Genomic DNA, 26,949 nt, shown 5'->3' with positions numbered 1-26,949 from the left:
ACTTTTAAGTGTACTATTCAAAACAGGTTTTGTGTAGCAAGTAGTGATTCATGTTTCAAATTTAAAAATGTAAAGGGTAATAGATAGAGTAGTTGAGTTATGTTGATTTGTACAATTTGTTTCATTGTGTTAAAATAGTAGTTGATTGGCTGTTGTAATTCAATTTGGAATTGAACAATTGCGTTTATGTTTATGTTTCGAATTAGGTTATTAAATTTTGATCAATGTGAAAGAGTGCATTCAAATTTTTTTTTTATTAAAGAACATACTTATTTCAACGTTTACAAACTGTTGAAATTTATCTTAAGGTTCCTTATACCAATGGTTGGGTGCATGTGGAAAAAAGTAAGAAGCATACTTTTATAATAATACTTCAACGTTTATCAACTGTTGATAAAAATATAACATTTTTTTCAATGGTTGCACAGGCAATAGAAAAAAGTTCTTGACATAGTTATTAATGGCGGTTCTTGATGGTCATTTAAACTGTCAAAAATGCTATTTTCAACAATTTTTAGTACTTTTTTCAACGATTTCAACCGTTGAAAATAATCAAATTTCTTGTAGTGATTTCTCTTTATTAAATAATCAAAAAGTTAGTGGAGGGTAAGAGTTTAATAATTGAAAAGTTAGTGGAGGGTAAGAACTTACCTGGATATTCAATGGTAAAAGACTCCAGACAATAATGGACAAGTTTGGTGTGGGTGATGTGCAAGATGTTCCATGCACTTTCATATCAAATTGAAGCCGTGATTCATGACTCAAGTTATGAGTCAACAAATAGCTTCCATAAAGGTGAGGTTCCATTCCATTATTTCCATACAAACTTGGAATTGACTTTTGCAATATAAAGTTGTCCTTATCATTGTTGCTTTCTCAATTGAACATCAATGAAAAATACAACTTCTTATCCCAACCTCCTATATGTTCAATTAAATGGATAGTACGGTCATACCGTGCAATAAAAATTTATCAATTTCTTCTATTCATCAACCCCAAGTCAAAAATGTCAGGAAACAGTAGCTCAAATTTAGTGCACCGAGTGATTGTTATTTTTATTTATTATTATTAAATAAATCAATAAGAAAGAGAGCTTGATGGGCCTAGTCACTATTCTTTTTCAGTCCTAAAAACTATCTGCCATACAAAATCAGCCCATTTGACTTATAAAAGTAGCCCATGACAAGATTGTGAGCAATGAAATTTTACATTCTGATGTAGAAAAAGAAAACCAAAAAAAAAAAAAAAAAAAAAACCCCTTCAGCATGAGCTTTACATCTTCAATAATTGCCTGTGAGGCTCAATTGATATCTGATGAGTTCTTATGTATAGAGTCTGTAGAGTGTAGACCGACCTGGAAAACTGTTATATGCGTGAGAAATTTTAGCTCAGTGGCTAAAAACATCTTGAACTAGTGCATGAGATTTCTTCTAGAGGAGTAAGTTTAAGTTTGACTATTCACTCTTTCTATGGTTGTTGCACCTGAAATTGTTCCATCAAAGTGACACTCCTGATCAGAAAATTGAGTTGGAGTGAAGACTGACACAAGTTTACTTTGTTCTGTGAAAGTTGAAGAGATGCAAGTGTTTTCTTTGGTCTTGCAGTGAGAGACTATTTCACAGAAGAATTGGAAAAAAAAAAAAAAAAAGATATTTTGATGAGATTCAGAAGAAACAGGTGGATAAGAAAAAAGACAAGGAAAAAAAAAAAAAGGAAAGAAAAGAAGACCAAAAAGAGAGAGGAGTTTGGGTGGGATTAATTTTTTTTTTTTTAATTACAATTATATTAGGTCACAACAAATTAGAAAAAAAAAAATTCACGCGGTGAACGTCATAAGAAAATTAAATAAATTAATAGAATATTAAACTAGACTACACACAACTAAAAACAAAGACTCTTGTAAAAATATTATGATATTTTATTGCGTTTTTAGACTTATTAAATTAGTGCTATTTTTCTTTAAAAACAAAAAAGATTGTGCAATTGACACAATGCTTTCACAATAATTTCATAATAAAATTTATGTAGCAAGTTGTTATTAGTTTTTATTTGGACTCACTACTGGCAGCATATTTTTTTATCTACCGTTAACAACTTATCACATAATTTAAAAAAAAAAAAATTACATAGATTTTATTGTGACTATTTTTGTAAAAATATTGTGCCTATAACTTGCATTATGGGCAAAAAAATATTTGAAAATAATCATTACTTTAAGAGAAGTGCTACATCCACAACAATTTCACATCAAATTATAGTGGTAAGTTGTTATTGGTTCTAATTTGAATCCATCATTTAAATTACTTTTTTGCCCACCCATAACAACCAATAATAACCAGTCGATTAGAATTTATTACGAAAGTATTATAAAAATATTGTAGACAAAAAGAAAAGAAAAGAAAAGATAAATATCAACAATTGTCAATTTAAGGAGTGCCAAAACGGACCTATTCTACGAATGTAAGAAATATGGTTTTAAGAAAAGATGATGAGAATTGGATAGACATATGTGTACTGCTGTTAAACTGATTTTCATTTACTCAGTTTGAGATGAAGAATCTTGATATGTTGGGATGATGAGCATAGTATAGACACATATGTAAGCTTTTACATTGCTTTTATTATGCTTAAGCATTGCTGAAGACAACATATTTGAAATGCTGGAGCGATTTTAAAGTATTGAGTTTGTTTTCGTAGATATTATTGAGTTTTCACTTGTTGCTTACAAAAGCTTTTGTTCTAACTACTATGATTGTTTTCTGTTGTGTACATGAGCTGCAACATCTCAATTTATTGACATCTTGATGTTGAAATTAGATTCCAGATCAGAGTTGGTGGATCTTATATGAAGTCTAACTTTATTTGAGAGGTTAGACTAACTTAAGCCTTAATTTGATTCTCTCTTTTCGATATTATTTTGTCCATAATGTTTTGTGCATTAATCTCAAGTTAAAGATCTGGTTTTATGTACTAGACTTAATGTCAAGTATCTTCGGGCAATGGTCGTATGTGGTGTGATCTTTGTGTGAGTGAAAATGCAAGTACTTCAGAAACTATTAAGATGTGTATCTTAGTTAATCAAGTTGTTGTAGTAGTAAATTCTTCTTGAAAGGAACCTACCATGTTTAATGATGTGGTTTTCCTAATCCATTACAATAGCTTGGAAGAGAAAGCTCCCTTAAGCTTGGTTGGGCTCATAATGGCTCCCCGATTGGGCAGGCCTAGGCCCTATATCCAGCACAAATGATAACATTTGATATTGCAATGCACTATCCTACGCTTGAAAATGTGCTTCATATGCACATGGATGTGGATGCTCCTTTGCCAGTAATTCGAGTACCTTGCCTAATGCTACTACATCTTTTTGGATGAGAGTATTTCTTCCTTCTTCAAAGCAATGGACAAAAACGGTTGTCTTAGATTTTGTTTGTGTAAAATAAAGTACCAAGTACATAGAATCACACAAAATCACCCTCAACACATCAGGTACTTCATCAATGTGCTAAGTTTTTACAAAATGATATAGTAACATCTAAAAATAAATGACCACTGTACAATATGCAAATCATTTCCCCCCTTATTTTATTCCTCTCTCTCTCTCATCCACAAAAATCTTTTCGGCTAGCAATGGAGGAAATAGGACTCTGCATCATGCAAGGTTACGTGGTTCCAACAATGTGATTGGGGAGATTGTGGAGGTGGCATTGTGGTGGGTGTGAGTTCGCAAATCAATTGGAAAGTTGGGTGTGAGTTTGCAAATTGATTCAGCTGTGATTGATGGGTTTTATGGAAGGTTGTTGGGTCGAGAGTGGTGGCACTAGCCCTTTGCGTGGGTTGTTGAGTGTTTTTTTGGGTGGTTATTGGGCTTTGTGGTGCAGTGGCTGTAGTTGTTGGGTTTTGTGTGAAAATTTCTAGGTATTTGAGCGGTGGTTGGGTTTTGGTGAGGGTGGTTGTTATTGGGTTTGGTGTTTTTATTTTTATAATTTTTAATTTTAATGGATAGAAGTTGCTAACTTGCTGCTGGATTTTGGAATTGGTTAGGAAAAAAAAAAATATTATTTTAATTAGCGGTATTGCAAAGGAAAAAAAAAAAAAAAAAAGAGATGTCAGATGTGTTTAAAAAGTTACCTATCAAAAAATGATTTGCTAAAAAGTGGGTAGTCAAAATAAATTATGTAATTTTTGGTAATGTAAAATAGATTTATTTCTTTCTTTTGCACGTTGGGGGTTGAAGTTAAACACACTTATCCATTGATATTGAACAGAGAAAAAAAAGTCTCTCATGCAACCCAAACCTCAATACACTTTAATGGCCAATTTGGAGGGAGGGAGAGTAGAGTTCCAACTAGATTAAATTACAATGTAGCATTACAGTGAGCTACTCATTTGATGATGAGATTAAATAGCACACCATTGTTTAACTATTCAAACAAGATTAAATTACAGACTATGTTCTCCACTCCAACCTAACACACTAACCAAGTTCTCTTCTTGCACCAAACTTTTGAAATTATCTAAAGCCATGTCTATCCAAAGTCTGAAATGAGCACTTTGAGTTAAAACCGAGATCCTTTACCTTCCTACTGGATTTTATAGGACTTGGAAGGCCTTTTGAGCTTGGAGATCTGCTAGAAACCACTAGTCTTGCCAATCCTACCACCACTTGGCACTTCAGTAGTAATAAAGGATATGAGTTTATTCTTATATGGTGAAGAGCTTTCAGAGCATGTATCCAAATTCATGGGCCTTATTTTTCACGAGCTCATTGATCTTGCCTTTTCCTTTGCAGATTCAGTTGCATTCATGTAAGTTGGAACAACAGGAGAGCTTGACAAAGAATTATAATCTCCCAATGAGCATGGTCTCCTATAATGAATTGATACTCTGGGAACAAATGTTGGAGAATTCAATCCTTCCAACTTACTCTGTCCCTCAACATTTCTTTGTCTTCGATTTGAAGTCAAAGCCGAGTCCAAATCTTCAAGTTCTCTACTTAGGGTAATTTGTGTATCTACCCATTGATCCAACCAATGCCTTCATCTTCCACTTACTAAGTTTTGATCCATATCTGCTGACTACTGAAAATATTTTCAGTTGAAAACATCAGTAGTTGAACCAAAATTTGAGAAATATATAATCATAAGATCATAAAGCAAAAGGACCTTACCAGATGGATAAACCACTACTCCTTTATCCGTTCTCTCTTAAGCATGGTCTCTTTCCTACTCATAAACAATGCAACTGACTCTTCCTTTGACAAAGCACTGTCATCCCACCTTCTTTGATTCCTTGTGTCTATCTGAAAATCATAACATTTTGCCATCCATAACTTAGAGACAAAGTAAGTTAAAATACAATAATGTAAAATGGTTAATTAGACAGGCAGAAGACTAATGTTCCTGAAAGAGATAAATGAGAAACAGGTTTTTATGGGAGTTGTGTTGTTCACAATAGAATACGCTAGTTCTTGCAGCATCACATACCCTTGTTATCTTGTCTTTCCAATTCTGTGATTGTTCAATTCCATCATAATTCTAAGTGCCTTCCACCATTCCAAATATTCTTGCGCAGCCTTGTGACTGAATAATTACAGTGGACTGGAAGAACTTTAGGGTAGTTATAGTTTGGCATCATACAGCTCTGCCTCACAATTCCCTTCTAAGTCCACAAAGTTTTCCTTGCCTGCAAAACTCTCACAAATATTTTCATAATTATACAATCTGTGAGAACTTAAAAAACAGGTCTAATTTGTGTCCCCCCCCCCCCTCTCTTCTGCTGCTATTATTAGAGTTAAAAGTAGACATAAATTTTCTGTCAATACCTAATTCCTGATATATGTTTTCTTCTATCCGGCACAACTATATCATATACATAGTTTCCAACACATGTCAATTACCAGAGAAAAAATAAAATTTGAGAAATGAGATATGAGATAGAGAGACCTTCTTTAAACTCACAAGGTAACCCTGAAAGGCAGACTGAATTCTAGTGGCAGCAAATTCATGGATTTCTCTCACACAGTGATGGTTGGACTGACGTGCTTCACCTTGAACTCTAATGACTGAAAACTCTTCCACTTCATTTACACATTGATGGTTATATTGAGGGTTGAACTCGACAACCGCAACAGCAATTAGAGCAGTCGTAACAGCTGCTTCAGCAGCAGCAGTGGTGGCATGGGCCACAGCAAAAGCATGCTTGATCTGCTCTTCCCCAGCCTCACCAAGAGTTCTTTCATTTAATGATGACGGTGAAGTGAGCGAGGCTAATCTTTTGATCTTAAGCCCTCCAAAAATCCTGATAATTGTTCTAGCAGTGAGGAACAGAATCAAAGACCAAAACTGAACAAGTAAGCAAATTACTTTACCATTTCTTGTTTAGAGTTTGTCTCTCTTATAATGAACCTCTGCACTATGTTGAACCAGCTCTTCTTCTTAGCCATTGGAGAAACAATAAGTTACATTGGTCTAAGAAGGTTCTGATTGATTCTGCAACTTCGCTGGTAGGGTGGTTTCTGGTAGTACATACATGCATCAGTTCAGAAGAAGAAGTTAAAAACCAATACCAATACAGAATACTATTGATTAGTACTTATCAAAAAGAATACTACTGATTAGTAATGGAGCAGATTAGTCAGTGAACTTGATGACAATTGACTCGTAAACTTTTACTCCTTGTAAGATTTGAAAACTGGATTCTAAGAAGAATAAGGTAGAACCTCAAAGCCACTTGGAAAAAGCAATTGTCTAGTTTCTCAAATTGCCAAAAAATTAATGCCTTGGAAATTGTACATTAGTACATCTTTGTAGAATGTGAATGATATTTAATAATTTCTTACCAATCTACAATATCATCTATTAATGGTATTCAGCAAATCAAACAAGATTCACCACATCAAGAAATTTATTTGCTCTTCGACATGGATGCTAAGTCAGAGTGAAAGCCTTAAATTCTGGTCAAGAAGAGGACTAGTCTGCATAAAAGAGGAAGCTGTAGAATTGGCATGCTAACAAGCATTAGTGAGGATTTTCTCGGGATTTGATCAACCCAGCATTTAGAAAATCACTAATGCCACTCAGCAATGTCTTCCTAACTGCTCAAATCCTTCGAACTAGGTGTTTTGCATTGCACAATAATGGCTGCAATCCTCAGAGTGACTAGTAGGTACAACTGCAGCTACCACACCTTTAATAAGTGCATGGATTGAGCTTTCACGAATTGTCTGAGAAAGTACTACGGATTTACTTTTAGCCAACCAACTTTAACAGTGTATCACAATTTGGTTCCTCATTTCATCTTTGCAAACAAAGCTTGCACCTAGCAAGCAACTCTTCCATTTGTAGTAACTTCTACTAAGATCCAAAATTTGGTTCCCTGTTTGATTTTAAATTCAACAAATCGTTTCCAATTGTAGACAGGGGGTTTAAAGCTACATTTAGGGAATGATTCCCAGTCATTGCTTTGTGACAGATCATGACCACATGCTTGCCGTAATTAAGAGCTTGAGAAACATCCGCAGCCTTTCCTTCGAGCATGGCTCTATAAAACTGCATTCCAAATAGCCCAAAGAGTGGCTGCAATTACAACAATAATAGAATAAGAAAAATCAGTATCCAAAGAGCATCTCTCCACCCAAATAGGAGCCAATTAGTACCATAAAATGAGCTCCAGGGGGAGCACTTTAGGATAGATTTCTAACCAGTTAAAAAAATATATATTGCAGAGAATATGAATCAATAATGCATGCAATATAAGAAGTTAAAATGAAATAACTATTGCTATTCATTTATTTAATAATAAAAATTTTAACATTTAAATGAAATTCTGATATTTATGAAATACCTGCCATCTGCAGCACAGGTGAAATGAGAAACAGATTTTTTTTATGGGAGTTTTGTTGTTCACAATAGAATAAGCCAGTTCTTGCTGCATTACATACCCTTGTCATCTTGTCTTTCCAATTCTGCGATTGTTCACTTCCAACATAATTCCAAGTGCCTTCCACCATTCCAAATATTCTTGTGCAGCCTTGTGACTGAATAATTACAATGGACTGCAAGAGCTTTAGGGTAGTTATGGTTTGGCATCTTACAGCTCTGCCTCATAATTCCTTTTCCCCGCAAAGCTTTCCTTGCCTGCAAAACTCTCCCACATATTTTCATCAAAATTATACAATCTGTGAGAACTTTAAAAAAATAGGTCTAATTTGTGTGTGTGTGTGTTTTTTTTCCTGCTATTATTAGAGTTAAAAGTTGACATAAATTTGCTGTCAGTACCAAATTCTGATATATGTTTTCTTCTAACAGGCAGAACAATATCATATACATAGTTTCCATCACGTATCAATTAGCGGATAATAAATAAAATTTGAGGAAGGAGATATGAGATAGAGAGACCTACTTTAAACACAAAAGGTAACCCCAAAAGGCAGACTGAATTCTAATGGCAGCAAATTCATGGATTCTCTCACACATTGATAGTTGGACTGAGGGGCTTCACCTTGAACTCTAATGACTGAACCTTCCACTTCATTTACACATTGATGGTTATATTGAGGGGTGCTGGTGAACCAGACAATTTCAGCAGCAACTAGAGCAGTTGTAACAGCTGCTTCAGCAGCAGCAATGGTGACATGGGCCACAGCAAGAGCATGCTTGATCTGCTCTTCCTCAGCCTCACCTAGATTTCTTTCATTTAATGATGATGGTGCAGTGAGCGAGGCTAACCTTTTGATCTTGAGCCCTCCAAAAATCCATTTCCTTCTCCTATCCTGATAATTGTTCTAGCAGTGAGGAACAGAATCAAAGACCAAAACTGCACAAATAAGCAAATTACTTTACCATTTCTTGTTTTGAGTTTGTCTCTCTTATAAAGAACCTCTTCACTATGTTGAACCAGCTCTTCTTCTTAGTCATTGGAGAACCAATAAATTACATTGGTCTAAGAAGGTTCTGATTGATTCTGCAACTTTGCTGGTAGGGTGGTTTTTGGTACTACATTCATGCATCAGTTCAGAAAAAGAAGTTAAAAGACCAATACCAATACAGAATACTATTGATTAGTAATGGAGCAGATTAGCCAGTGAACTAAATAATAATTGACTTGTAAACTTTTACTCCATGTATAAGAATTGAAAACTGGATGCTAAGAAGAATAAGTTAGAGCCTCAAAACCATTTTGCAGAAGCAATTGTCTAGTTTCTCAAATTGCCAAGAAATTATTACTTTGGAAATAGTACATTAGTACATCTTTGTAGAATGTGAATAAAATTAAAGAATTTCTTACCAATCTGCAATATCATCTATTAGTGGTATTCAGCAAATCAAACAAGATTCACCATATCAAGAAATTCATTTTCTCTTCAACATGGATGCTAAGTCAGAGAGAAAGCCTTAAATTCTGGTCAAGAAGAGGACCAGGCCGCATAAAAGAGGAAGCTGTAGAATTGGCCAGCTAACAAGCATTAGTGAGGATTTGCCTGGGATTTGATCAACCCAGAGTTTAGAAAATCATGAACGCTGCTCAGCAATGTCTTCCTTAACTGCTTAATCTCCGAACCTGGTGTTTTTCATTGCACAACAAAGGCTGCAAACCTCAGAGCTACTAGCAGGTACAACTTCAGCTACCACACCTTTAATAAGTGCATGGGTTGAGCTTTCATGAATTATCTGAGAAAGTACTATGGATCTCTTTTTAGCCAACCAACTATAACAGTGTACCACAATTTGGTTCCTCATTTGATCTTTGCAAACAAAGCTTGCACCGGGCGAGCAACTCTCCCTTTTTGTACTAACTTCTAATAAGATCTGAAATTTGGTTCCCAATTTGATCTTAGATTCAACAAATCATTTGCAATTATAGATAGGAGGTTTAAAGCAACATTTAGGGAATGAGTCCCAGCCATTGCTTCTTGATAGATCATGATCTTGTGCTTGCAGTAATTAAGAGCTTGAGTAGCATCAATAGTCTTCCCTTGAGTAGCAGTAATTAAGAGCTTGGCTCTATAATACTGCATTTCCAAATAGCCCAAAGAGTGGTTGCTATTACAACAATAATAGAATAAGAAAGATCAGTATCCAAAGAGCATCTCTCCATCCAAATAGGAGCCAATTAGTACCGTAAAATGACTTCCCAGGGGAGCACTTTAGGACAGATTTCTAAACAGTTAAAAAAATGAATTGCAGAGAATATGAATCAATAATGCATGCAATATAAGAAGTTAAAAAGAAATAAAAATTGCTTTTTATTTATTTAATAATAAATTTTTTACATTTAAATGAAATTTTGATATTTATGAAATGCCTGCCATCTGCAGCGCAGGTGACAATGCTTTGATCAATCTATGCAAGGCACAATGTTTCTTTTGAAATGACATTTTGTGCACATCTGCTGATCATCATGTCGCAGAACACAATATGTAGCCTGCAATCATCAAATCACAGCTGATAGCTAACCCAATAACTCAAATAAATTATTATGTAAATGAGGTATTAATGAGGTGAAATTTCAAACACGATACAATACCTCTTTTAGGCATTTTATCATACAGCTGCGTGTCCGAGCATATATGGTTTGCATAATTTAACTATAAGAGATATTGATGAGGTAAAAAAATTGAACATATGGTAACCAAAATTTAACATACCTCCACGTTTTGAAATTCCAATAGAAGGTTTATCAATTTCAAAGCTAGTCTCTGTTGCAATAATGCAAGAATTAGCTTGGGTTAGGTTTTGAATTATTGAAATCGTATTGTATTTTAAATACAAACACAGAGTATTTTCTTGTATTCAGCTTTGGACATGTAAATACGTAATGAACAATGTTATGAAACCAATTAAATATCTAAACTTTTTTCCTCTTTGTTTATTGCTGCTCCTCCTTCTCTAATGAAGCGGTCATGATGAACATAAGTTATGAAATAGTCTAGATCATTTATATCATACTAATATTAGGTGGGTACACCTTTTAAGGAAACAAAAATATTAATGGACTCAAAGTTATGAAATACCTGCCATTTGCAGCATAGGTGACAATGCTTTGATCAATCTATGCAAGGCACGACAAATGTTTAAAACGACATTCTGCACAAGCATAGTACTAAAAGGGCATCCTGCCATTCTCTGCACATTTTCTGATAACCTGCAACCATCAAATCGCAGCTGATAGCCAAGCCAATAAATTAAACAAATTACAAAGTATATGAGATATTGATGAGGTAATAAAATTTCAAACACTATAAAATATCTCTTTTAGGCATTTTATCGAATAGCTGCCTGCCTGAGCATAAAGTGTTCACATAATTCAAATAAATTACAAACAATTTGACTCTAAAACTTCATAGTGCCAGAAGTTCAATTGTTAAAAGAGGAAAATAATTAAATTTAACTTACCTCCGTGTTTTGAAATTCCAATACAACGTTTAGTGGTTTAGAAGCTAGTCTCTGCTGCAACACTGCAAGAATTAGCTTGGGTTAGGGTTTGAATTATTAAAATTGTATTGTTCATATACAAACATAGAGGATTTTGTTGCATTCTGCTTTTGATGTCAACAATGTAATGAGAAATATTATGAAACCAAAGAATGCTGTACCTGGAAGGAAGGAGTAACTATTATGAGTAAATATTGCTCTTTGTTTTACAATTTTTTTATTGCTGCTCCTCCTCCACCTCATAGACAGACCAATTATCAATCAGAACGCAAGGGACGTTGGCTATCTTGGACCACTCTCGCCCGCCTTTCTTGCAGTGTTGTTTCAGCAATGGACACTCGTAAATATAAAGTCGCAGAAGCGAGGGAGGTAGGCCCTTCTCTGGGAGGGATGCGAGTTTAGGGCAAAATCTGATGTCCAATTCTTCAAGAGCAGAGAGATTTTGAAAGCCCAAAGAAGATAGAATTACTATATTTGGAATGCTCCGAATCCTTAGCTGGGTAAGAGAGGAAGGAAGCGTCATCGTCAGCTTCCCATCTTGCTCATCTGGAAACGACTGCCAATCTGGAATTCCACCAACAATACAGAGTGATGTAAGAGAGGTTAGTCTGTGCAATCCCCACACAGTTACTTGCTTACAGATATTCTCCCCGCCAAATGAGAGTGATGTTAGACTGGTGGGGTAACCCTCTTCTGGAAAGTATATGACGCTTGGACAATTGAGGATAAAAAGAGAATTGAGGTTCGGCATGCAGTTGGGCCAGACCGGCATGAGTTTCTCACAGTGGTAGATCGAAAGCTCTCTCAAGCTGGTGGGGAGTAACCCTCCATCTGGGATGGAAACAAAACTAGGGCAGTTCCATATCTCGATCTTATTGAGGTGGCAGAGTTTGTGTAGGCCCACCGGTAAGGATTTCAACTTTGCACACCTTTCGATTTGAAGATATTCAAGAGACGCATTGTTGGGTAAGTTGTTCGCTATTGACTCCATCTTTGGACAGTTGTATACATAAAGGTATTTAAGAGCTGTAGGTAACTCGCTTTTTGATGAAAAGGATGTGAGCTCTATGCATGACCAAATCTTAAGGCGTTTAAGCGTGGTAGGTAGGTCGCCACTTGATGATAAGCATTTTAGAGATGGACAGCCCCCAATAACCAAGTCCTCAAGAAGAGAAGAAGAATTAGAAGAAGCCTCTCCCTCATCTACCAAAAACTGCAAATTCTCACAATGACTTATATATAGTGTTTTCAAATTTTGAGGCAACTGACCTCTTGAAATCAACGTCAAAGAATTACATCTCAAAATGCTTGCCTTTTCCAAACATGCACAATTAGAGATTGACAAGGATTTCAAACCACTACAACCCGTAATATTTAGTGTCCTTAAAGTAGATGTCAAGCTGATGTTGACAAGGCTTGAGCAATCTCTTATATCCAGCATTATAAGGGATTTGAATTCATCCTGCCACAAAGATGTTAGCTCCTTACAATTATCTATCTCTAGATTTTCTACCTTAGCTAACCCATGCATGAACTCCTCCGTCAAGCTTTTCACATATGGAATAGAAAGAATAGTTGACTTTGGAAAGCATAACTCATCTGTACTTCTGCTCACCACCCCTTTACATCCCTTAATTTCTAATGCATGAAGCTTTGGGAAGTTTGGAATTGAAACGTCCAATTGCTCACATCCATTAATAGAAAATTTTTCCAATAATGGAACATGGTGAGGCAATTTTCCTTGCAATTTAGGACATTGAGAAATAGAAAGCTCACGCAAGCAAGGGAATTCTTCGTACTCAACTTTGCATGGAATCCAATCTTTCCATTCTTGCATATCCTTAAAGCAAAGTGTCTCTAAGGATTGGAAAGGCTTTGGGCAGTCTTCCCCATAAAACTCAAGACCAATGATTTCCACTGCAGACAATCCTACAAGGGCAAGGTCTCTCAAGGATGGTAATTGTCCAATTGCAGGTAAGGATGTGCATTTCCTGCACCTCTCAATCCTTAGAAGCACCATATTAGAAAATGACGGATGTTCAAACCAAGTTGGAAATTTCGCTCCAACATAGCCATCAATTGAAATTTCTTTCACTGTTGTCCAAGGTCGTAGCATCTCAAGAATATCTAGACTAGATCTTGCAACTTGTAAATCATCAAGCTCAGGTTTCCATTTCATCACTAATGCATCTAAATTCTTCTTACCAAGTAAATTGGCCCTTCTTGCATCCTCAACATCAAGTACATTCTCTAAATTTGAAATGCAAAGTCTTCCCCTAAGAGACTCTAAGTTCATCAAGTCTCCTATCTTAGGTGCGGCATCTTTCCCCACAACAAAATTAGATAATGTTTGTAGGCTCTTTAATTCTTTTATTCCTGCTGGCATTTCTCCAATTGAATTCACATAAGTAATATCAAGATGTCTAAGATTGAGTAGATTCCCAAATTCCTTTGGTAACTTTTTAAGGCGGTAACAACCTTTCAATAGCAATGTTTGCAAGTTGTACAAAGAACTTATGGATTCTGGTAAACTTGTAATCATAGTATTAGAAAGGTTTAAGTATCTTAGATATTTCAAATCACCGATTGAACTTGGTACCTCAACGAATTGATATCCACATAAAGATAATACCCTCAAGTATCTTAATTGTGGTAGCCAACAATTAGGAATGTAGTTTGTTAAGTAGCCTGACCCATTTATTGGTAGCGGTAGGAAGGTCCGTAAATGCATATCTTTGGGGAAGTCTTCAAACCTTTTCATGCCTTCATAAAAACTTCGAAGGTAAGAGAAATGACGTACCTTTGTAGAAATCTCAAATTGCTTATTTCCATCCAATAGGTCTTCCAATCTATAGCACAAGCCTCTTGCTGCCCATTGAGCTAAATCATTGATAAGATCGTGCATGACAAAGAGTGAGCCATTGCTGCTTGATCGTTGAAAAAATGATCTCCTAAGGAGATCACAAAAACACTCATCACCAAGATCTTCCATTAACTTGTTTCTTTTTGCTTCTTGGAAAAAACCTTCTGCCATCCATAGCAAAACTAACTCTTTCTTCTCAAATTCATAATCTTTTGGGAATAGTGAACAATAAGCAAAGCACCTCTTTAAATGTGAAGGGAGATATTGGTAGCTCAATTTAAGAATTGGAAAAATACTGCTTTTTTCCTCTGGAATATCCCAAATCTTGCTATCTAACACATCTTTCCACTCGTCATAATCATGTTTAGTGCGTAAAAGGCCTCCAAGTACTTTTGCCGCCAAAGGTGAGCCCTTACACTTGTCTAAGATTTTTCTACCAATTTCTTCAAGTTTTGGATGTGCAGTAAAATCTGTTGCCCCCAATGCATGGTGGGTAAATAAATGCCAACAAGCATCATATGACAACTCTTTCAGCTCATAAGCTGGGGTAGCTGCCACTGTTGTTGAAACATCATAATTCCGAGTTGTGACAATAATCTTACTTCCCGGAGCCCCAAATTCAAATGGACTACATAGCTTAGTCCAGTCATCGTAGTTTTCATTCCAAACGTCATCCAAAATGAGCAAAAACTTCCTACCAGACAATGTCTCCTTCAATTTGACTTGTATTGAATTTAAATCATTAGCATCACAATGCTCAGAAATGACAGACAGTAGAATTGCTTTAGTCACCCTTATAATGTCAAAATCTTCAGAAACACAAGCCCATGCTTTCAAATCAAAATAACGGCTCACCTCATCGTCATTGTAGACTAGTTGGGCAAGAGTCGTCTTACCCAACCCTCCCATACCAAGTATGGGAATCACAGAGAGCTGAGCATCACTCGATTCACCACTCAGCAACAACTTGACAATCGCCTTTTTATCTTCATCCCTGCCATAAACATGACCTGCATTCACCAGAGATGTAGTGGGCACCCTTGATCTTTTTGTTCTAGTCCTCCCTTCAGCACAGTCTCTCAATTCCAGATCATTCTTCTGTGTCACAATTTCTTGCAACCTTGTATTGATTTCATTAATCTTGGACCGCATATTGGCATCAAACATGATAGAACTTGGATTCAAACCCACACAACAAGCAGGGATGAACTTTCGTACCTTACTTGTGCTGGGTTCTTCTGCATTCAACTTACGTCGCAAAGCTTCAGTAGCAAACTCGTCCAAGATGTCGTCCACATCATAAGCCAAGTCTTCCAGCTCATCCAGCCAGCTCTTCACGAACTTGCTTGTCATCTGCTTATCCTCTGCATCATCCAGAACTGCACGGATTTTCGGCAACGTTGTCTTCCACTTCTTGAGGTCAGCATGAACTTGCTCTTGCTTAAAGATCATCAACAAATCAGAGGAGCTTAACTTGTCAAACAGCACCTCAAAGAAAGCTGATAGAGCAGCCTCTCCAATCACTGACATGATTTGCTTGTGGGAAAGAAGGAAATAGAGGAAATGAAATGAAGTAACCAAAGGGACAATCCTCAGAAAATTGGGTTAGGAGTGAAGAGATTAACTTTGTTATGTGAAAGTTCAAGAACTCTGGTATGGTTACATAAAGAGTAAGGGGCGTCAATCTTGACTGCTTTATTGATAGGAAGGAATCAAATACATAAAGGAAGATAAAGCAGACCACGCCAAGAATGAGTATGATTGCATTATTGGTAGCTTTATTAAGTGCTCAACACTTACGGAATCAGCTTTATATGTTGGTAGCATATTCTGAAAGATGCTTTGGACCCAACTCCCTTGGGCCTCCTTCTACAAAGTTTGGGCCTCCTTTGTTTTCTTTTTGTTGCAGAGGGTTTGAGGTGTCAATGTTAGAAGGGTTTTGTTGGGGTGTTTGTGTGTACTGAAGAATCAATTAGTTCTATCTCCAGCACAATTCTGAAGAGGCTTACTTTGTTCTACTGCTTTATTAGTATTCACAAATAGTATTAGTGCTCAAGACTTTTGAAATGCAACCATGATTAATGCCAACTTTTGGAATCAGATAAACTGATAAAGTGATTAAGTTGATTAATATGTTGGTAGGAAGTTCTTGTAAAAAAATAGTGTGTAATACATAAACTTAGTGTATTATTGATAAATTTTTGATAAATTTGATATGTGTTAATTCCATCACTAGCTTCGTTTATATATACACAAGGAAGCATCACTAAAAATAGCTAAACAAGACTAACCAACTCGTTTGATATAATTCTAAAATATTTGATTAGGTCTGTTAGATTAAATTATTGAATTCACCATTTTATAACATCTTAACTTTTGAGATAATAGATAATTTATTGAGGTCAAGCTTCATTATGTGCACAATCTAGTGGAAATTATGGAATAGTAAAAAAATAAGGTAGTAAAAGGTTTGGTATAATGCTGAAATATTTGATTAGATTTGTTAAATTACATGATTGAATTCACCATTTTCTAACATCTTAAACTTTAAGACAGTCGAAAATTTATCAAGGTCAAGGCTCCATTAAGTGCAAAGTCTAGTGGAAATTATGGAATAGTAAAAAAATTAAGGGAGTAAAAGGTTTGGTATAATGCCCTCCCTAAAAAGGAGGTGTCCACCACACCTTCTAGTACAGCAACCATGTTATGACTTTCACTCCAATCACTAACCCTACCTCAAAATATTTCAATGGCTGTTTTGTTTCTCCATTTTCTAGTGTCCTAAACAGCTGGCTTAAAACAGAATCGTAAAGTCATATCTATGGATAAAACCTTAATTTTAATGCCAGTTAGCATAGAATTTGCTCAATTATAGTTGTGATAGGAAAAGAGACTATCTGTGTGTCAATCAATTGTGTAGCATTACTGTAAGCTACTCATTTAATAATGAGATGAAATAGCATCCCATTATTAACTATTTAAACTCTATTAAATTACAGACTATGTTCTCCACTCCAACCTAACACACTAACCAAGATCTCTTCTTAAACCAAACATCTGAAATTATCTGAAGCCACCATGTCTATCCCAAATCTGCAATGAGCATTCTGAGTTAAAGCTGAGATCCTTTACCATCTGTCTGGATTTTATAGGACCTGGAAGGCCTTTCAAGTTAGGAGATCTTTGCTGGTAACTATTAGTCTTGCCAATCTTGCCACCACTTGGCACTTCAGTAGTAATAGAGGATATGAGAGACAACTTATTCTTATATGGTGAATAGCTTTCAGAGCATGTATCGAAATTCCTGAGCTGTGTTTTTGGTGAGCTCATTGATCTTGCTTTTGCCTTTGCAGATTCAGTTGCAGCCATGTAAGTTGGAACAGGAGAGCTTGGCAAAGTATTATGGTCTCCCAATGAGCATTGCCTCCTATGATGAATTGATCTTTTGGGAACAAATATTGGAGAATCCAATCCTTCAAAATTATTCTGTCCCTTAACATTTCTTTGCTTAAGTTGTCTTCTTCCACAGTCATCTGTTTGTCTTGGATTTGAAGTCAAAACTGAGTCCAAATCTTCAAGTTCTCTACTTTTAGTAATTTGTGTGTCTACCCATTGGTCCAACCAGTATCTCCATCTTCCGTTTACCTTGTTTCGATCTATTTCTGCTGACTTCTGAATAATTTTTTAGTTGAAAGTATCAGTAATTGAACCAAAACTTGAAAAATATATAATCAGAAGATTATAGAACAAAAGGAGCTTACCCGATGGCTAAACCAGTATTCCTTTATTCGTTCTCTCTTATTTATGGCCTCTTTCTTACTCATAAATAATGCATCTGCCTCTTCCTTTGACAATACACTATCATTCCACCTTCTTTGATTGTTTGTGTCTATCTGAAGATCATAACAGTTTGCCACCCAAATGTTAAAGACAGAATAATTCTTATGCTATTAATTAGACCAGCAGAAGACTAATGTTATAGAAAGAGAGGAATGGGATACAGATTTTTTTCTTTTTCATCAGAGTTATGTTGTTCACATTAGAATGAGTCAGTTCTTTCTGCATTCCATACCCTTGTTATCTTGTCTTTCCAATTCTGCAATTCTTTACTTTCGTCATAATTCCAAGTGCCTTCCACCGTTCCAAATCTTCTTGTGCTGGCCTGTGACTGAATATTTACAATAGACTGCAAGCACTTTAGGGTAGTTATAGCTTGGCGTCTTACAGCTCTGCCTCGAATAATAGCTTGAAGTTTCACAATTCCCCTCAATGCCCGCAAGGCTTTCCTTGCCTGCAAAACCCTCCCACATACGTTGATTAAAACTATGCAATCTGTGAGAACTAAAAAGAAAAAAAGGTCTAATTTGTGTCCATACCAAATTCCTGATATATGTTTTCTTTTACCAGGCATTACTTTATCACATACAAAGTGTCAGACATTTGTAAATTAGCAGAGAATAAATAAAAGTTGAGAAAGGAGATATGAGATAGAGAGTGCTTGTTTAAACTCACAAGGTAACCCCGAAAGGCAGACTGAATTCTAGTAGCAGCAAATTCAAGGATTTCTCTCTCACATTGATGGTTGGACTGAGTTGCTTCACCTTGAACTCTAATGTCTGAAAACTCTTTCACTTCATGTTCACATTGATAGTCAGATTGAGGGTTGCCAAAACTGAACAAAGAGGCAAGTCATTTTACCTTTGCTGGCTTTGAGTTTGTCTCTCTAATAAAGAGCCTCTTCACTATGTCGAACCAGCTCTTCTTCTTAGCCATTGGGGAACCAATAAATCACATTGGTCTAAGAAGGTTTTAATTGATTCTGCAACTGTGCTTGTACGGTTTCTGGTAGTACATATATGCATCAGTTTAGAAAAAGAAGTTAAAATACCAATAACAATGGCGAGTTTCTCTGCGCTTTCTCTTCTTTGCTTTTTTCTTGCCATTGTTTGACTTGGATTTGTTAGGGTTTTTGTTGTTGGGATTGTTGGTGGGTTTTTGTCGCCGTCGAGCCACCGCTATCGAGTTGAAGCAGATCTCTCACCGTCGCCGGCGACCTGGAACAAAGGGTCGGTGCACTTTGTTTGTGGGTTTTCAACGAGTACGTTTGTGGATTTTTGATTTTGGTGAATCGTCCCACATAAATCTCCCGACAGGAACATGTATATACAATATGTAAATTTAAAACCTTTAAAGTCAATATATATTTATATATTTATTACTGTAAAAAAATTAAAGGTAAAAAATAAATATGAAAAGAATAATGTTGTGATGATGACGTGAAGAATGAGGTGATTTATCAAGAGTGTAGCATTTCCTTTAGATAGAATATAGATGAGATTAAGGTGTGGTGTAGTACTTATTAAGTGCAATACTTTTCAATGATTAAGATTAAAAATTAATTTTTATTCTCAACAATTGGATAAAAAAGTGTTTCTCAAAAAAAAAAAAAAGATAAAAAATTTAAAAAAATTTGAGAGGAAATATATATAGCTCAAAAAAAAAAAAAAAAAAATGAAGCATGCCAATAAGGACAACTTCGTCTACCCAATGTCCTCACCTTATTTTTATTTATTTATTTATTTTTTTGTAAATTATCTTTGGGTCACAACCTAATCATGACAAACTGAGGCCTCTGCTCCTTTAGCCAGATGTCAACATGGAGCCGGCCCCTACTCTCTCTTCAAAGATCATTGTACTCTGAATGTAATATATTTCTGTAAAAGTTTTCCTTATAAATAGCCCCAAAGGTCTTTGTAAGAGGGCAGAGTGAAGGAAGGAGAAAAAAGAATCCCTATAAGATGTCCACTAGTATATCCAATGTAAAAAAGTTGTTGAGTTTAATAATATCCTTGAGTTTGCTGTATTTAGTTCTTTGTTCAATTCCTTATTTTCATGAGATCTTTTATCTCTTCTTAGTCGTATACTTTGTAAATCAATTTCCATAATCTTCTTACACCCTCTATTTCAATCTTCCCTCTGGCTTCTGTTTTTCCTTTGTACAAGAAGTGAAACTCTAGAGACTACTGGGAGTCCTTTTCTTCCATGGAAAGTTAATACCAACCTAACTGCTCCAAAATGAAGATGGGTATATCCTTGTTTTTGCCATGGAATTATAAATTCTCTGGGAAGGGCAAGGGTAATGAAGTTTTCTGTTTCACTTGCTGGAATATTATACTGATCAAACTTGGAGGCTTGGACATATTCTTTTACAGTAGAAGGTTGAGAAGGGCCTAAAAGTTTTTTTATGGATTTTTTGAAAGAGACTTGGGGTTTATCAAATACAGTATAAGGATTTACAATAGGAAAGTCAGTAATAGGGATTTTACTATCTTCAGGAACATGAGAAATTTCATACAGGTAATCTAACCTATTTGCAGTGGATTTTCGAAGGGAAAGATCAAAGGCAGGTTTAGTGGTATCAATGACTTCTGAAGATGAACTTGCCATGATAGTTTCTTTCAGATAGAACTGTTTACCAAGGTTATCTCTTCCTTTGATGTGCTTGACTTGGAAGGACCATTGTGAAAACCAATTTGACCATCTGAGTAACTGAGGATGTGGAAGCATTTTCCTTTTGAACTGAAGCATTTTAGGGAAGGAAGACATATCCATTTCTACCAGGAAGTTATGCCCAAGAAGATGAAACTGGAATTTTTCAATTCCATGTTTGACTGCAAGAATCTCTTTAAAAGTAGAGTGGTAGTGTAATTCTGAAGGTTTAAATGCACCACTCTTATACCCACAAATATTTCTTTTACCATCAAGTTCTTCAAAAAGAGTTGCTGCCCAATACTCATCACTTGCATCTGTTTACAATATCCGTTTGCCTGTTCCTGGGATCTGCAAAGGAGGAAGCTTTTCTGCCAATTTTTTCAACTGTTGGACTGCTTCTGTATGGACAGAATTTCATTCTGGAGGAGATTTTTTCAGCAGTTGGGCTAGAGAGTTTCTATTCTTGGAAATTTTAGGAATGAAATTTGACATGTAATTAACAATTCCAAGAAACTGCTGTATCTGTTTAGCACTTGTGAGCCTATCTGGGAATTCACCAAGGGAGGCGGCTATGTGAGGCTGTAATACGTACTTTCCATCTGAAATGTTTACCCCCTAAGATGGGTCCCGATGTGTGTATAAAGTGCCATCTGGATTGGTAAGCCATTGTATTTCTGCAGGGTAGAATATATATATATATATATATATATATATATGGGTCCAGCTTGTGTCTAGTGAAAGTTTTCGTTGGACACATGTCCAAATCTTGCCCATTGAAAATTTTCACTGAACACAATCCTTACCCTATATATATATATATATATATATATATATATAAGATGGGTTTAAATTGCATCTTTTTTGAGATCGTTGATTTCTTTTATATCTAAAGGTGAAAAAACACACATGGTAATGTCATAATTGTTCTCTAAAAATTAGTGATTTAGGTATTAACTATTCTTATTAAAGGGGAAAAAGATTGCATTAATTCCCCACTCTCCTCCACGTCATCATTTTCTTCCTCTCATCCTCTCTCACATCTTTCCTCTTGCACTATGTTCTCTCAAGCCATCACCATTGATTTCTTAGCAATATTGTCTTGAGGTACTCGAAAATTTTAGAAATATATGGTCAAAGTCACAATTGTTTTAGAGAATGATTGTTGAGGCTAAGCACTTCTAAAACTCTCATGACAAATTTTACTCTACTGCCAAAACACAAAACTCAATGGACGAAAAAAAATTTTCTCCTTTTTTCAGGCCATATACTGTGGTTAATTAATGGCAAAACAATACTCCTTCCATAATAAATGAGTTCGCAAAATGGTAATCATGTTTATTAAAACAAAATAAAGACCGCTTGGATTTACAATTTAATCTTGAGCATTTTATGAATGGTGGAGGCCTGAAAGTACATAGTGCAAAGAGAAAGATGAGAGGAGGAAGAAGATGCTATGGAAGAGAATGGAGAATTAATGTTGGGTTTTTTTTTTTTTTTTTTTCTTTTCTTTTAATAAGAAGAGTTAATACCTAAATCACTAATTTCTACAGAGTAATAATGGCATTACTATGAGTGTTTTTTGACGCTTAAATCTAATAGTAATTAATGTTTGCCTACAATTCTAGTATTTACACTCTGTTTGTTTCAGCATAAACATTTTCTAGAAAATGGTTCATTTTCCAAAGAGCATTTTCTAGAAAACTGTATCATTTTCCAGTGTTTGGTAACGACCTTGAAAATGAGCTTAAGAATGTTTTCTGGTGTTTGGTATGCAAATTTTTATTTTTATTTTTTATATTTCTTGTGTAATTTAAAACATATGTATTATGTAAACCAACTAATGTAATCAATATATATATATATATATATATATATATATATATATATAAAACAAACAAGAATGAATTTGGTTTTCATACTAAAATTTTGACAATAGATACAAAATTAGTTGTCAAATTTTCATGATCTCTGCTACTCATCTTGCTCATATATATAGACAGTAACATCCATATATATACATACATACATACATATATATATATATATATATCAACCATTTGTCTATATACATAAAATTGACATAGGAATACATCTTTAATAAGTACAAATAACAATAACTTTTAATTGTCTATTCTTTTTGCTGGTACACTAATTGTCTACCCTGGTCAACCACGTCTTTAATATTACTCGAAATTATGTATTTATATAATGTATCTACATAATATATTATCGCTGCATAGTATCTGCATAATGTATCTACCAACAAATACAATTCCCCTGAACAATTATCATTTATTATATAACAATATTATTAATTTATTGTAAATATTATCCTATGTAAAAGCAATTTAGAGCCGTATAGGCACTATGTTTAAAATTTTCGTCTTTTACTTCATTCATTCTTTCTTCTTCTTTTTTATTTTTTACTTTTTATATTTTTTTAGCACTTTTATGTGCAAAAAAGAACTACCTACAATCCATCAAACCAAAAATTTCTTAGAGAAAAAAATAAAATCAAGTTTGAAATTCAAAATAAAGAATTGGGATTTTGATAGAGAATAATGAAATAATTACACTGCAAATATGTTCTCCTTTGCAAGTTGGTAGAGAGGAATGAAATAATTATTGAGTAATGGGGGGGAAGAAGAAAAATCTAATTAGAGAATTGTGTTATAAAAGGGAAGAGAAACATGGAGAGAGAGAGAGAGAGAGAGAGAGAGAGAGAGAGAGAGAGAGAGAGATCTATGGAAGAGGGGAGACCAGAGTTAGTGACAGTGAGGGTGTGAGGAAAGAAAAAGAAAAGGAAAGAGAGAAAGAGTGAGAGAGTGTACCATGAGAGAGAGATTGTTTTCCAAAAAATTTTTTTGGAAAACAACGTATCGAAAACAAGCCTTATTTTTATTAAGATTTTCCATTGACTAAAGATAGTTTTCCGTTGATTAGTTTTTTTTTTGTGCTACCAAACAGTGGAAAATGTGAAAAATTATCTTTACAGAAGATTTTTCAGCAAAACAAATAGAGCGTTAGAAGAAATTCTAGTATGACCTAAAGTTCCAAGAAACTTTCCACTCCTCCAATTGAAACTCTATTTATCTCATTATTTGTTAGGATGCTTTAATTAGGTGAACTATACTATTTAAGTTTCAAGATATTTAAAATTGTAATCCTACCAAAATTTATTACCAAAAATTTCAAGACATATAGTATAACATTTAATATATATTTTTAATTATTTTAATAATCTATTATAAATTTTATTTTTATATAATAAAACTTGCACAATTCATAATGTCCCTAAGTCAAATTGCTCTCTCTCTCTCTCTATATATATATATATATGTATATCTATATCTATTGCTCTCTCTCTATATATATGTCTATGTATATCTATATAATCTATATCTATCTATATATTTACTAATAGCCGAAACGTTTGACTTTTTTGATGATCATGCCTCATTGCGCCATGTAGCTACATAAATGACCGGCACATTTACATATAAAAACACCAAAACAATATGTATTTTCGTTTGGGCAGTAGTTACAGGAAAAAAAAAATAAACACTTTTTTAAAATAGCGACAAATCAGCAAATAAGCCTTTTTAAAAATAAATTATTAAAAAAAAGGAAATTTTAAAAAATTATTTTTAAAAGCCGCACACCGTTTCAGTGGGTAACCACTATATATATATTTTTTCAACTTCTGTTCAATTTTTTCCTTCTCAGTAATGCCCCTTTTTCCCCTTACGAGAAGATACTTAGTGAAACTTGAAGAGAGAATAGATCCTGCCGCTACCGTCAGCCAGCAAACTGACTATCGGTAAAGATGACTTCTTTCGCTTTCCCTTTCAATTGTAGTGATCTGCTTTTTTTTTTTTTTTTTTTTTTTTTTTAATCTCTTCTTTTCTGTTTTTTTATTGTTGTGTTTGGTTTTGGAGACGCAACTTCAAAGCATAATAGCCCTAGAACCATCCGTAAACCAAATACAATTTGTTTTTTATTTTCATTTTACTTTCCAATTTGTTTTATGTTTTCTATATTCCAGATTTTTTTTTTTTCAAGAAACAAAGGTATACAAAACGTAATGTAATTATTGTTTTGGTATGTGTAAGTAATGTAATTTTCAAAACGTATCCTTATGATTGCATATACTAACATAGATGATTTTGTAAGAATTGGAAACGGCGTTTTTTTTTTTTGGGGGGGCTTTGGAACTGTAACTATTGTTTTGTCTGTTTCGACTATATTCTTAATTAGAGTCGGTTATTGTTGAAATTGTTATTTGACTATGTTTTGGAGGTATTATGGTATTCTATTATTGTTGAAATTCTAGGTAGTTCTTTTGACAGCAATGTAGTTCTTTGATTACATTATATGCAGGGAATGGTTGCAACAATAATGCATGATGTGGGTTTGATAAAATGTCTCAAAAATCTACACTGCACACTGTTTTGAATAACTTTCTGCATTGTTTTTAAATAACTTTCTGTAAACCAATTTTCTATTTCGTATGTCAAGTTCTATAGAAGGAGCAATGTGGGTTTGTTTGTGTTGGTTGAAAATTTGTGATTTTTTAGAGATAGTGAGTGATTTCGTTTCGTTCATCAACTGATTAGCACCAAACTATTTCTCAGAAACTTTGCCACAGCAATATATTAGTAAAAAATTTGTAGTTTATTCCAAACCTTCATATGTAAGCCTTGAACTCATTTCTAAATATTACATGTATGTTGACATTTTTTATTTATATATTTATTTATTTTGTTCTGATGAGTAATTGTGCTTTCAGGTTTCTCAGAAATCACTCATAAGGCAACAGAATTCATATTTCGGCTCTACGGATTCCATTTCCTACACACTCTTAGATGCCATGGCCAGCATTCTTAAATCCAATTGGCAAAGCAGGATTTAAATCAGTGATAAGCTCTTAGTGGCTTGCAAACCTCAAAAGAGGAAGTTTGCATCGTTTGGCGACAACGCTTTGGGAGATGAATGAGGAAAAAAAAAAAAAAAAGAAGGTTTGTTTATGGTTTTTCATTGTTTAAAATTTAGACACATTAAAACTTATTACTTGGTGTGTTCATGTATTTTAAAATCTGGTAATAAAAACTGAATATGGTTTAGATTTTTTTTGAACTAAGGTCCTTGGAAGCTTCATTGCTTTTGCAAGAATCTGAAAACCCATTATGAATGGCAGGTTATTGATGACTGACTATCTATTTTGATTGGTAAGTTACACACGCACACACACCTAGTGGGTCTCGAACCCAGTATTCAGGACCTCATCCTCCGTCCCTTTATTATGAGAGGAGGAAGTGCCAATTGAGCTATAGCTAATTGGTTGATGACTGACTAACTTTTATAATTGAAAACTTAATAGAAAAGTTACAATTGAGCTTGGCTTAAAAGCAGTCCAGTTTGACGTTTTACATTTAATTTTTATCAGAAGTTGACACTAGGGGTGCCCAGCTTGATAAGCTAACAATTATTTATTTTAATTGTGTTACAATTATTGCAAGCATAATCGATTTCTTCTGCTCCCCCCCTTTTTGGCCTCTTTTTCTTGTTAATTTTTCTTCATGGGGAAATAAATTTTACCTAACATATGCTTGAGTTGTTATTGTACAATCAATGGATGATTGACTTGTTCTTTTTTATTATTAGTATGGGGACCTTGTTATTCATTCCCTAAGCCCCTAGTAGTTTTCCTATCAACTCTAATTCATCTTATCAAGCTTTTAGTTCTTTAGAACAAATCAGATTTTTCCCTGATTAGTTATGTTTGATAAATTTACAGAAACCCCGTCCAAAGGATAGATTTGACTCAAGAATTATATGTTATTGTAGTTATGAATGATGGAGGTAATGATGCTACTTTGACTGTTTTTAGCAGGGAAGATTGAATTTATTAATGTAATTGTTCCGACAGCTTTTTGACAATACTCATTTTTGTAATTGCATTATGACATGCCCTCCATGCAAAGACTTTAATGTGATTCTTAAAATTTTATTCCTCCATAATGCTGACCAAAAACAGTTTCTTTTTGTTTCCTATTGTTTTAGCCTCACTAGCCACATTGTATGCACAATTAAACATGAACCGACCATGCGGTGTGAAACTCCATATTATTTTATCTCTTGCTAAGAGGAATATCCAAATTT

At 34.6% G+C, this 26,949-nt stretch overlaps 2 protein-coding genes across 52 annotated transcripts in view; one reads left to right on the top strand and one right to left on the bottom strand.

Moving 5' to 3' along the window:
* The window catches only part of LOC126724246 (PHD finger-like domain-containing protein 5A), an 88,982-nt gene that overhangs the window by 8,262 nt on the left and 53,771 nt on the right, over positions 1-26,949 (top strand). The window lies entirely within an intron of this gene.
* Positions 1-26,949, bottom strand: part of LOC126724227 (putative disease resistance RPP13-like protein 1) — a 248,182-nt gene that overhangs the window by 191,656 nt on the left and 29,577 nt on the right. For 42 of the 50 annotated variants that reach the window (XM_050428694.1, XM_050428692.1, XM_050428687.1 and 39 more), the window contains exons 3-5: positions 11,594-13,429; positions 11,394-11,455; positions 11,012-11,142 (exon numbers count right to left, since the gene is read on the bottom strand). In XM_050428694.1, the coding sequence (XP_050284651.1) occupies positions 11,650-13,429 (1,780 nt within the window). In that variant the 3' untranslated portion in view covers positions 11,012-11,142; positions 11,394-11,455; positions 11,594-11,649. Of the gene's footprint in view, positions 1-10,300; positions 10,423-10,645; positions 10,697-11,011; positions 11,143-11,393; positions 11,456-11,593; positions 13,430-26,949 lie in introns of those variants that run through there. The other 8 variants (XM_050428704.1, XM_050428720.1, XM_050428718.1 and 5 more) reach the window with 5 other exon arrangements.

This window comes from Quercus robur, chromosome 4 (assembly GCF_932294415.1).
Source record: "Quercus robur chromosome 4, dhQueRobu3.1, whole genome shotgun sequence".
NCBI lineage: Eukaryota > Viridiplantae > Streptophyta > Magnoliopsida > Fagales > Fagaceae > Quercus > Quercus robur.
This window is presented reverse-complemented; position numbering and strand designations above follow the sequence as displayed.